Genomic DNA, 12,485 nt, shown 5'->3' with positions numbered 1-12,485 from the left:
AATAGTAGCTATTCTATTTTATATTAAGAACAAAGCTTTAATAAGTCATAAACTATGATACCTAACATTCTTTAACTACAGGCGTATGTAGTTAACAAAAAGGCATGAAAGCCTTGGGCTCATGACATTGTTGAGACTACGATTTATTTGGCGCCAGCAAGCTAAGCATTTAACCTATTGTGCTGATTTACGTAAGTTCCAAACCACCAATTTCAATAGAAAGGAGTATTATACCCAAAAATTAACAAATGCCCCCACAAGGGATGAAAGTTACAGGTGACACTGTTATTTGATAAAAGATATATCTGTTATAGAAAATAGCAATTTATAGGCCAAACAACATTTTTCCCAGCCCCAAACTTCTTTTTAAGTAAAGGAACTGAAATCATAAGTTTCCCCTGTATACTCTCACAAAATAGGTGCCATAAATTGTTACTCCAAAACAAAGGCTTTTTCCATTACATTGTTTAAATAACTTCACTCTGTTTTGGTTCAAGTGTTTTACGTACCCGGGGCAAATCCTTAACTGTAAGAAAGCTGTGAATCAAAGATAGAAAAAGAAGGATAAACACAGAAAAAATAGATTAACATATTTTTTAGGGGATATCATTTTTATTTTCCTGGAGCCGATGTTTTTCAAGGGATTGCTCTGCAATCCTTCTTCTTTCTTCAGCTTGTCTGTAGCTCTGCTAACCAGACAAGTCTCACACAGTTGCCAACTGTGGCTTTGCTTTCTTTACTGGAGCAGCCTTATGGCTCCCGACACCCCATCATCTACCTTCAGTTCATTCCTGATGGCCCTCCCAGGAACTACGCCATTGCCACCACTGCATTTTCCTGCATCGCTTCTGTGGCTTATGCCATAGAAGTGGTCTGGACCTGTGTCCACGCTGAGGCCGCCTCCTGCTCCTTTCCAGGCCTGCTCAAAAGGCTGGAGATTTTTGTGGCTTGTGTCATCTTCGCCTTCATCAGCAACCCCTCCCTGTACCAGCACCATCTGGCCCTGAGGTGGTGTGTGGCCGTGTACTCCATCTGCTCCATCCTGGTGACCGTGGCCATCCTGGAACACAAGTGTGAATGTGACATAAGGCCGCCCTTCACCTGTTTCATGTTGTGTCAGACAGTGGTCTCCACCCTCTTCTACCTCACTGCTGTGGTCCTCTGGCCTCTGTCAGTTCAACGAGGAGTTTGGAGGTCAGCCCCAGTGGTCCAGCGATGCCACCTGCAGCAGTGGGATCTTCATGTGTGTCTGGGACCAACGACTGGCTGTGGCCATCCTGACAGCCATCAACCTGCTGATTTACGTGGTTGACCTCGTGTACTCCATCGACCTGTTTTGTGTTAGTTAACTGAGGATCAGACCAGGGGCTCCCATTTCCCTCTTCTTACCAAGTCTTATGTCCCACATGCCCTGACGCCCTCTTCCTGGCTCCCTCTCTCCCTTCTCACCTCCTTCCCCACTCATCTCATTCTCTTTTCTGTTCCTTCCTTCTGCTCTGTCTCCCTTCCTATTCTTTTTGGTTGCCCACATCCTGTTTGCCTCTTTTTCTGCCTCATATTTTCTGACTTTTGGCCCTTTTCTGGTCATCCTTAGTTTTCTCATCTCGTGTCCTGACTGCCTCTTGCTCCCATTTGCCTTCTCTTTGTCAATAGGGATGCTGAAATCTCTGATCCAGTTGCCATGGTGTGGTGTAGACCAAAGCTGCAGTTCCAATTCAATCCCTAGGCCAGGAAGTCCTATAGGCAATAGTGCAGCTATAAAAAGAAGAAGAAGAAAAAAAAGAATGTCTTGTTAAAGACAAATACCAAAGTTAGCAAAACTAAACAGTGGGCTTAGTAAAGAGGTAAAAATGTGAATTACATAAAAATACATTAAAACATTGTCTTTTAGGAAAATTAAATTTTTAAATTATGTCTATTTATAGATATACAAACATACATACAAACAGATATACAAACACACGCTTTTTTTTTTTTTTTGTCTTTTCTAGGGCCACACCTGCAGCATATGGAGTTTCCCAGGCTAGGGGTCTAATATGAGCTATAGCCACTGGCCTACACCACAGCTCACAGCAATGGCGGATCCTTAACCCACTGAGCGAGGCCAGGGATTGAACCCACAGCCTCATGGTTCCTAGTTGGATTCGTTAACCACTGCGCCAAGACGGGAACTCCCACACATTCTTTTTTAATATTATTTTTCCATTATGGTTTATCCCAGGATATTGAATTTAAGTGACTGTGCTATAGAGTAGGACCTTGTTGATGTTTATATGTAATAGTTTGCATCTATTCACCCCTAATTCCCAGTCCATCCTTTCCCCACACCCCTTCCTCCTTGGCACCCATTATGTTCTCAATGTCTATGAGTTTGTTTCCCTTTTGTAGTAGGCTTGTTTGTGCCATAGTTTAGATTCCACATATAAGTGACATCATATGGTATTTGTCTTTCTATTTCTGACTTAACCTTGCTTAGTATGATAATCTCTAATTGCATCCATATTGCTTACAAATGGCATTATTTCATTCTTTTTTTATGGCTGAGCAGTATTCCACTGCATATATGTATCACTTCTTTATCCGTTCATCTGCAAATGGACATTTCAGTTGTTTCTATGCCTTGCCTGTTGTAATGTTGCTATGAACATAGGGGTACATGAATTGTTTTGAATTATAGTTTCGTCCAAATGTATGCCCAGGAGTAGGATTGCTGGATCATATGGTAATTCTGTTTTTAGTTCTCGGATGAGCTTCTATATTGCTTTCCATAGTGGCTGCACCAGCTCATATTTCCACCAACAGTGTAGGAGGATTCCCTTTCCTCCACACGCTCTTCAGCATTTGTTATCTGTAGACTTTGTAATGATGGCCATTCTGACCACTGTGAGGGTGGTATCTCATTGTAGTTTTGATTTGCCTGTCTCTAATTATTAGAGCATCTTTTCATAAATTGTTGTCTTTTACAGTATGATAATAAGGGAGTTAACTGTTAAGAACTGTTGCAAACAAAGTAAAAATGTTATTAATGAGACGGTCCTATAAAAATATTTAAACTGTGGAACAGACTCCTGATGATTTGGCAAGATAATTTTGGTCCCAAATTTTTAAACACATCATCTGGACAATCAGATTACTTTATCTTATATCTTCCATATTTTTAAGGACTTTAATACTTCCTTTCTAGTAAAGGAAGTACTATGGTTTTTATTTTTTATGTTATATTATTTTTATTAAATTAGCCATTCTGTGAATATATGTCAGATTAATCTTCCTGAAACTTTATTTTAAAAATCATGTTTTATTTTTTTTAATTTTGAGAAATTACCTTTCTTAAAAATTTCAAACATTTTTAAAGAATAAAATTCAAGCTTCTTCAGGTGAAAACTAAGACAACTTGGTACTGACTCATGTTTCTTGTCTTTTTTTTTTTTTTTTTTTTTTTTTTTGTCTTTTTGTTGTTGTTGTTGTTGTTGCTATTTCTTGGGCCGCTCCCGAGGCATATGGAGGTTCCCAGGCTAGGGGTTGAATCGGAGCTGTAGCCACCGGCCTACGCCAGAGCCACAGCAACGCGGGATCCGAGCCGCGTCTGCAACCTACACCACAGCTCACGGCAACGCCGGATCGTTAACCCACCGAGCAAGGGCAGGGACCGAACCCGCAACCTCATGGTTCCTAGTCGGATTCGTTAACCACTGCGCCACAACGGGAACTCCATGTTTCTTGTCTTTTGTTCTCTGTTTTTAGAAACAATAATTGTATATGTTTAAGGGGTGAACTAATATCTTACTGGGGTTATACTTTGCATTTTTCTCACTATTAATGCTTTTGAGCACTTTTTTTGTGTTTACCTACCATTCACATATCTGTATTTGCAAAATATTTCAGCCTATATTTTCAAACTATGCACAACTGATAAATTTTTCCAAAGTACCACAATGACTGATTAGGTGAATTTAGTGCATCTAAATCACTTCTTTCTTGCATTAATTTTCATTTTTGGAATACTGTAACCATTCCCATAGGCCAGAACCCTGGAGCAAGACTTAAATTTGTACAGAGGGTAAAATAAGAAATTAAAAATTTTAAATTACAATTCTATGATATCTAAAGAAGTATAAAAATATTGCATCCTTTATTTTTATATATGATTTTTATTTTTCCATTATAGTTGTTATATTGCATCATTTAAATCAGTAAGCTATATTAAAATATTTAGGAAGATTGGCTTTGTCTTTGTCTTTAAAGAGTTGTGGAATTTCTTTCTGTATTCTAGATACCAAAAATGAAAAACACACTCTTTGTCTTATTTTTTAAAAGTTTACCGAAAAGCTTGTACAGCTGCACTAGGGCCTGGTGGTGACATGGCTCCAAGGCCCCCGGGTCATAATCCTGGGTCCCTCAGTGTCTGAGACTCACAAGGGTAGGGGGAGCACTGACCTAGAGAAGGGCATTTGGTCCAAATGCTCTCCTCCTTTTCTGCCCTTTGTCACCTCCTCCTCTCTCTTCCTTTGCCCAGGTCATTATCTTCCCAGCCATTTGTGCTACTAAAGACAAGTGGGAGTTGTGTCCCCTTGCCAACCTCCTGACACCAGGTGGTGGTGAAGGAAAGTACAGAGTTTAACGGGAGGCGCCAGATAAGGGATCTAGGGCAGTTTTTGCTCTAAAAAAACAAACTCCTAGATGGGTTTCAGGAAAGCCTTTTTTTTTTTTTTTTTTTTTTTGTCTTTTTTGCCTTTTCTAGAACTGGCATATGGAGGTTCCCAGGCTAGGGGTGGAATCAGAGCTGTAGCCACCGGTCTACGCCAGAGCTGCAGCAACATGGGATCCAAGCCGCGTCTCTAACCTACACCACAGCTCACAGCAACGGCGGATCCTTAACCCACTGAGCGAGGCCAGGGACCGAACCCGAAATCTCATGGTTCCTAGTCGGATTCATTAACCACTGAGCCATGACGGGAACTCCAGGAAAGCTTTTTTAAAGGCAAATTGAAAGAGGATTTGTATGATCAGCTTGATCACAGTTCTCTGACTGGTTGACCTTGAAGTCACAGGGTGGGGAAACAGGGGTTAACAGCATTAACCTTCAGGCACCAGTCAGTCTGAGGACTTCATGGTCACCATGTAGTTAACTTCTGTTTCATGGGGACTTTAGTATCTGTAACAGAACTCTGGAATATGCATCACATACTGTTACCTGTGTACTTCAGGGAGGAACCAAGGATTCTGTGACTGCCAAATGACAGATTTCCTGTTTAAATTGTTGCCAGTCCTCCTGGCCCAACTGATATTTTTTGTCATTACATGTTCACCTCCTATCAATAATTAGTTCTTGAACCAGGCTTTTGTGACTTAAGGGAGAGCTGGGAGACTAAATACTTTCTGCAAACAAGAGGCATGCAGTGGACGTGGTGGGAGAGGTCTGTCCCAGGAAGACCCCATAGGGTCCTGCTTAGTCACACTGCCACCCCAACTCACTATATTTCAAGTCTAACACGGGGGGGCTACTTAGCAGGCAGGTCTCGGCCAAGTCTAGAATATGCTTCGATGGGGACACCATCCATTGTTGATGAAAGTAATCAATGAGCAATGTCTAATAAGAATAGAAAAGAGTTTTAATTGAGCCAAACTGAGTATTACAGCCCAGAAGACAGCCTCTCCTAAGGCTGGGAAAAGGCTCCAGAGAAGCGTGGTTTTCATCACAGTCAGAACAGAGAACATCAACAAGTCAGGGATCCCCTGCTTGCAGGTTTCAGGAAACCAGATCAGCACTTAAAAGGTGAGTCAGTATGGCCTTGGCTCCTGTTGAAGGAGTCTTGTCCCTGAAGGAGAACCAGCACTGGTGTCCCAGGAAGGAGGGCATTTGGTCTCTATTTGTAGTGTCCAGAGTCTTTATTTCTGGTCAACGAGTCCTTTGCTTTAATGATTAAAGCAGGTGTACAATGTGCATTTGATAGGTCACAAACAGGCTGGTAGCCTAAAGTTTGAGTTCCATTATGTGCAAGCCAGAAATGGAAACATTTCTTTTCTCACCATGTTCACAGATTAGAATGGAAAAGGGATGGTGGGGAAACTCAGGCAAACCTCTGGCTTTAGATAAACATGACCTCTCCATGTTCACCTCTGAACCTGCCCTCCTCTGGGTGGGGCTGTGTCACCTGAGATGGCAGCTCCTTCTCGTGGTGGCTGCAGGGAGGAGAGGCCAGACTCCTGTCCCTTCAGGTTTCTGCGAAGGAGGCTGTGGCCCTGAGGGGGGTCTTGGGTTCCCAGAGCCCCAAGCTTTGGTCATGGGCTCCCACCCACAGGCCCTGGTGCAACGCTGGGCTGGAGAGCACAGGGCTCAAATACACAGCTTTGGCATTGTTATCTGGGTGCCCACTCCTCACCTTTGGAGCTTAAGAAAGCACCTGATTCCCTGAACCTTAGATTTCTCATCAAAAAATGGAGTTATCCCTAGAACCCACTACTCCAGATATGCTCCCGAACTGAGAATTCTTCAGCTTCAGTCAGGTGACATCGTGCCTCTACTCTGTAGGACATAACACCTCACTGGGGTCTGAAAGTGCCTTGTAGTAAAACACATTGGTATTTCCACAACGGCACTTTTGCAAATGCCCACTAAGTCAATTAAACAAAGACCATTAATTTTCTCACATCTGTTTAGATCAAAATTTGTTACAAAACAATTTTTTTAAAAAAAAAATTCATTTTCAGTTTTGAGAGACTTGAAGTTCTGAGATTGTAGATAAGGACCCTCCTATGCTGTTTCTCCATAGATAATGGCAAAAAGCTCAAAAAGGTAAAAAATGTTTATGGTTTGAGGCCAGACCCAACCCAGCTGTGAGGTTTGAGATCAGACCAGCCCCCTGATAAGGCCAAGGGGGATGAGTGGGACCATCATTCTGGAGCAGCTGTGCCATTAGCCAAGCATCTGGGCCAGTGGTTCAAACTCTGCAGATCCTGAGCCTCAGCCACCACAGGCCCCTGAGCCTCTTCCAAGCGTCTGACTGAATCCATCTCCAGGGTGGGTCTTTCCCTGACAGGTCCTGAGCAAAAACCACTGGCATTCCTGTGACCTCAACCTGCCTGAACATCACAACTACCATGTCCACCTTGTCGATAGGTGGAGCTGACTGTTTATCGGACTGCTGCCTCCAAGTGTGTCAGCTCTTCTCCACTTGTGTGGCTTTCTCCCTGGTGGCTGACATGGGCATTGGGCGGGGGGCTCTAGGTAACTGGACCCTGTCCATCTGGTGCTTCTGTTTTGCTGTGACTCTCATCATCCTCATGCTCCAGATTTGGAAACTCATGTCTGATTTTCCTTCCATCAGGTACAAATATTCTGTCACCTATGCCTGTTATGCTGCTCTCCTCTGTCTCTCTGTCTCCGTCATCTACTCCACCACCTACGTCCAATTCCTGCCTTATGGGCCTTACCGGGACCGGGCCATCGCTGCCATTGTATTCTCTTGCATCGCATTTCTGCTTTATGCCGTGGAAGTGGGAGTGATCTGGAGAGTTTTTTGGTTCAGTGATGTCACCTGCTATGTGCTCACTGTGCCAGGCCTGCTGAAGGTGCTGGAGACCTTCACGGCCTGTGTCATCTTCGCCTTCATCAGCAACACCTCCCTGTACCACGACCAGCCGGCCCTGAGGTGGTGCGTGGCCGTGTACACCATCTGTTTCCTCCAGGCCGCCGTGGTCCTTGTACTGAACCTGGGGGACTGTGAATACAGGCTGCCCATCCCCTTCCCCATTTTCCAGCTGGGGCTCACCCTGCTCTCCGTCCTCCTCTATGCCAGTGCGGTGGTCCTCTGGCCTCTCTACCAGTTTGATGAGAAGGTGGGGGGCCAGCCCCAGCGGTCCAGTGATGTGAACTGCTCAATTATGGGTGACCCCAACTACTACGTGTGCCCCTGGGACCAGCGACTGGCTGTGACTGTCCTGACTGCCATCAACTTGCTCCTTTACGTGGCTGACCTGGTGTTCTGGTCCTGTCGGGTTTCTGTGGGGACTGAAGATCCTCCCAGGGGCTCCTGAGTCACTCTTCTCACCAGAGGTATCTTTCTGGAGTCTGATGCCCCCTGAGATCCTCTTCCTGGCTCTCCTCGCTGCCTTCTCGCATCCTTCCCCACTCGTCTCACTCCCTTTTCTGTCCCCTTCCCTCCTCTGCTCTGTCTCCCTTCCTCTTTTCTTTGGTGGCCCACATCCTGTTCTCCCTCGTCCTCTTGCTGCTCTTACCTTTTCTACATGTTCTGCTCTGGCTCCTTCTGGTCGTCTGTTCTTTTCTAATCTCCTGTGCGCTGACACTTCTTTCTTCTTCGCATCAATAGGGGCCCTGAGACATCTTCCTTCTCTGCCCCCCTCATCCCCTAAGGTGCTGAACTCACATCACACAGGCCTCTGTGCAGCTCTTCCTACCCTGGGCCTTGGGAGGGGCCTCATGGCCAAAGCCGCCTGTCCCCTGCTGTGCATTAGTTGGTGTGTGTGTTTGGTGGGGGTGGGTCGCTAGGAATTCAGCCCCCTTTCTCCCAGTGGAGGCTGGTGTGCAGTGTACCTCCCCTTTAAACATTAACAAAAACAACTGTGGGGGTCAATAATTTCCAGTGAGCAAGAGGCTTAAAGCAGAAACCCTGGGGCGGAGGCCCTGCCCGCCTGGTAGCACACCAGTCCCACCTGAAACTGGCTCCAGAGTCGTTGCAGGCTTATTCAAAATGCTCTGACTAGAGCCCATTTACAAGGTAGCAAGGAGCAGGTGCCTTCCATTCCCGCTGCTCTCTGGGGAGTCAAAAACAGAACTGGCCAAGGACTGAGTGCGTTGTCTTCAAGACAACTGTGTGAAGTGTTTGTGAGGGACAAGCCTGTGACCCACCAGCCTCAGTGCCAAGACAGCTGGCCCTGCCTCTGCAAGGAGAAAATGGCCACTGCCAGGCTTAAGGTGGCACAGCCTGGGTAGCTTTTCCGTTCTTTTTTCTCATCACAAGGGCCAAAAGTACTGTGTGCTCAAACTAGCATACTCTTAAAGGGGAAGTATGTTTCAGATCTCTTGGGGGGAGCGGGAGGATGGGAAGAGTCAAAGTACTTGTACTGCTTGACAGTGCTATGCCCACATGCGTTTCTTGTTGGCCAGTTGTTTTCTGCTGCTGCTTCCTGCTTCTCTGGGACTCCCAAATAATGCAATAATATGAATGTGTATCATTGTTAAAAGGTTTCCTGGAGCTTCTGGCTCCCATCAGCCTCTGCTGTCCATCAGAGAGAGAATTGTCCCTTCTCCCACACTCATGATGTCCTTTTTAAACCTCAATCCGAAAATAAAAGACAAAGCCACAAAATCAACCTTCCCTCATTGACCCACATTTGCCTGGAGTTCAGAAGAAACTGAGTAGATTTCCATTCTCATACAAACCAGCATCTCTGCAAGCCTGCCCCACTGCCTCCCAATTCCCATCTTAGGCAGAGTCTTAGGGGCTTGGCCCAGCCCTGGGACACTGGCAGTTTGGCCTCACCCCAGTGCCCAACATCCTGCCCCCTAGGTCTGAAAGGGGCTCTGCCAGCACCTGGAGGCCTCTGTGCAAATGTTTGTGCATGCTCAGGGTGTGGAAAGCAGCTCCTTACAGGAACTGGTGGCTGCGAGGCACCACAATCCTTCTTCCTTGCCTGCTCTCGGTGCAAAGCCTCAGAGTCCAGCATCCCAGTGTCAGCAGGGCAGAGGGGCCAGGCCAGCGGAGCTGTGGGGGAGTGGAGGAGAAGGCCCCTCACAGCTGCCTCTCACTCCTGTCCTGGGAGGAAGCAGGGGTTCCTCACCCAGGGGCCTCACATGGCAGGAACATCTTAAGAAGGAAAGAAATAAAATGCACATTTTAAGGCACGAAAAGTTTAAAGCTAAAAATGTTTCTTTGCTCTTTGGTCCTCCTGCCTCCTAAGGAGGGTGTATTGTGCACCTGCCTTGTGTGTTAACCAGAACCCCAAGGGCAGAAGTGTCTGCTCTAGGACATCCTCCAATGGTGGAGTTCCCATCATGGTGCTGAAATGCAGTTTTAACTAAAGAACAACCCCCCCCCCCCCGCCGCCCTTGGCTAAGAAGGAAGCTGCAAGCCTTTCCAGCTATGCTCGTCACTATACCACCCTTCTTGTAATAATGCAGCAACTGTGTGCCCTCTGTCCAAGCCAGCAGCCCTGCTAATCACGTACCTATCATTGCTTATCAGTTCCACTTCTGTAACCTTGCTTGCTCAGTTTCTTAGTGAGGATCACTGTCTGCTTGGGGATGCGGGGAGGTCCTAATGCTTACATGGGAAAATCAAGACCTTGTAGTGTATAAAATTTACTGAGAACAAAGACCTGGTGCTCAGACTCTGGAGGTGACTCCTCTGAGCTCGCACCAGTGCTGAATAAGCCTTGCTTTTCCATATCTCCAAGTGCTGTTTGTCTCCTTCCATTGCCACGGTTTTTGCGGTTTCTGCAACCTTTTTGGTGCGTTGGCCGGGAAGCCGACAACCGAGCTGGCCTCTTGTGCCACTGTTGTCGGGGAACTGGGGGAGGCCACAGTCGCCAGCCCGTTGACAGGTGGATAGCACACACTGGCCATTTTGCCGGATCCAGACCCTCACTCGGGCCGTGCTGGCCTTGGCTCACACCGCTTCCCGAATGGACTCAGAAGGAGAGTGGAAGCAGGTTCCAGGACAGGACATCAAACTGGTGAGTGCCCTGGGGACATCTGCCTGAGTCAGGACCCATCATGTGGCAGAAGGAGAGACTGATCACCTCTCAGTGACCAAAAGGGTCATTCAGGTCAGGGTTTGCTCCCTTGGGATCAGAAGGCTTGTCAATTCTGGTGTGTGTGTGTGTGTGAGTGACTGGAGAGAGCGAGAGCCCGTGCTCCACCGTCTTTGGACTACGGAGCCAGAGTGAGTCCTAACCTGCAGTTCCGCGGCGACCCTCACATGGCTTATGGTGGCCCTCTTCGGGGGGATCCTGACGTTGGGGTTTATACAGTCCCACCTATGCTAAGAGGTGCCTGAAATATCTCCTCTGGGGGAGCAGTCAGGAGGACGAAGTGATTGTTACCTGAGGCTTGTCCTCGCTGTTTGTCCTGCGTCCTCGGCACAGGGTGGGACTTCACACAATGGGTAAATCAGCTTCCAAGCCCACTGTCTTAGAGTGTATGGTTAAGAATTTTAAGAAAGGATTTTCTAGAGATTATGGTGTTAAACTGAGTCCTGGAAAACTGTGTACCCTCTGTACTCTGGAGTGGCCCCCCTTTGGTGCTGGCTGGCCTCCGGAAGGGACCTTAGATGTGTTCACAGTTGCAGCAGTATTTAATGTTATAACAGGAGACCCTGGACACCCAGACCAATTTCCGTATGTTGATCAATGGCTGGAAATTGCCTATTTGAGGCCCCCATGGGTTCGGTTCTGCACCACAGACCAGGGACAGTGTAGGGTGCTAGTAGCCCAGTCCAAGAAGAAAAGCTTGTCTCAAAAAAAAAAAAAAGGTGCCACCTATTTTTCAAGGGGAACCTGAGGACTCACCCCCTATGCCACCACGTTATGCGCTGCCAGCCCCACCTCTGGGAGCCGAAGGTCCCCAGATGCCAGATAGCCCACGGCCTTCTGTTTCTCCTCCTCCTTCTGCTTCTGAAGTTCCTGAGGCAATATCACCCCTGCCACCAGATTCTCCAGAACCAATGAGCAGGCGTCTCCAGTCAGCTCAGGGAGCAGCCACTCCAGCGTTGCAAATGCCCTTACGGGAGACACGGGGACCACAGCAAGTCACCCCCGATGGGACCATACAAGAGGGGGGACATTTTTATTATTACCAGCCCTTTTCCACTGCCGATCTCCTCAGCTGGAAACACCATACTCCCTCATATTCTGAAAAGCCTCAGGCACTAATTGATCTCTTAGAATTCATTTTCCAGACACACTGTCCCACCTGGATAGACTGCCGGCAACTCCTTTTTACTCTGTTTGACACTAAAGAGCGCTGGCGAATTGTAACAGAAGCCCAAAAATGGATTCAGGCCAATGTGGGGGGTCGAGCAGACTTGGCAAACTGGGTGAGGGAAGCCTTCCCAGAAGAAAACCCCCACTGGGACTGTGACACCGAAGAAGGGAAACGTAACCTAGAGAGGTACCGGCAGGTCTTCCTACAGGGGGCAAAAGCTGGGGCTAAAAGGCCTGCTAATATAGCTAAGATCAGTGAGATACTACAAGAGCCAAATGAAAGCCCAGCCAAATTCTATGAGAGACTATGTGAGGCTTTCCAAATCTCCACCCCTTTTGATCCCGAGGCCCCTGAAAACCAATGGATAATAAATGCTGCCTTTGTGGGACAAGCCCAATCAGATATCTGTAAAAAGCTAAAGAAATTAGAAGGCTTTGCAGGAGAGAATGCCACTAAACTGTTGGAAATAGCCAACAAGTTTTTTATTAACCGAGACCAGGTGGCTCGCCGTGATGCAGAAAAGAGAATGAAACAAAAAGTG

General features: G+C 46.8%; 2 protein-coding genes across 2 annotated transcripts; both read left to right on the top strand.

Annotated features, from left to right (window-relative positions):
• Window positions 264-1,957, top strand: LOC100152264 (myeloid-associated differentiation marker-like). Its single transcript, XM_021100049.1, is given in 3 exon segments — window positions 264-269; window positions 749-1,170; window positions 1,172-1,957. Coding segments are annotated over 3 exon segments (606 nt in total). The 3' UTR covers window positions 1,350-1,957.
• On the top strand, window positions 7,102-9,992 carry LOC100156674 (myeloid-associated differentiation marker-like). Its single transcript, XM_003356661.2, has one exon. The coding sequence runs from the start codon at window positions 7,102-7,104 to the stop codon at window positions 8,035-8,037; it is 936 nt and encodes a 311-aa protein (XP_003356709.1). The 3' UTR covers window positions 8,038-9,992.

Source organism: Sus scrofa, chromosome 7, assembly GCF_000003025.6.
Source record: "Sus scrofa isolate TJ Tabasco breed Duroc chromosome 7, Sscrofa11.1, whole genome shotgun sequence".
NCBI lineage: Eukaryota > Metazoa > Chordata > Mammalia > Artiodactyla > Suidae > Sus > Sus scrofa.
The sequence above is the reverse complement of the archived record's forward strand: the minus strand, read 5'-3'. Positions and strand labels throughout refer to the sequence as shown.

Coding starts and splice junctions, on each gene's coding strand:
- LOC100156674 (XM_003356661.2), top strand. CDS start 7,102: ATGTCCACCTTGTCGATAGGTGGAGCTGACTGTTTATCGGACTGCTGC.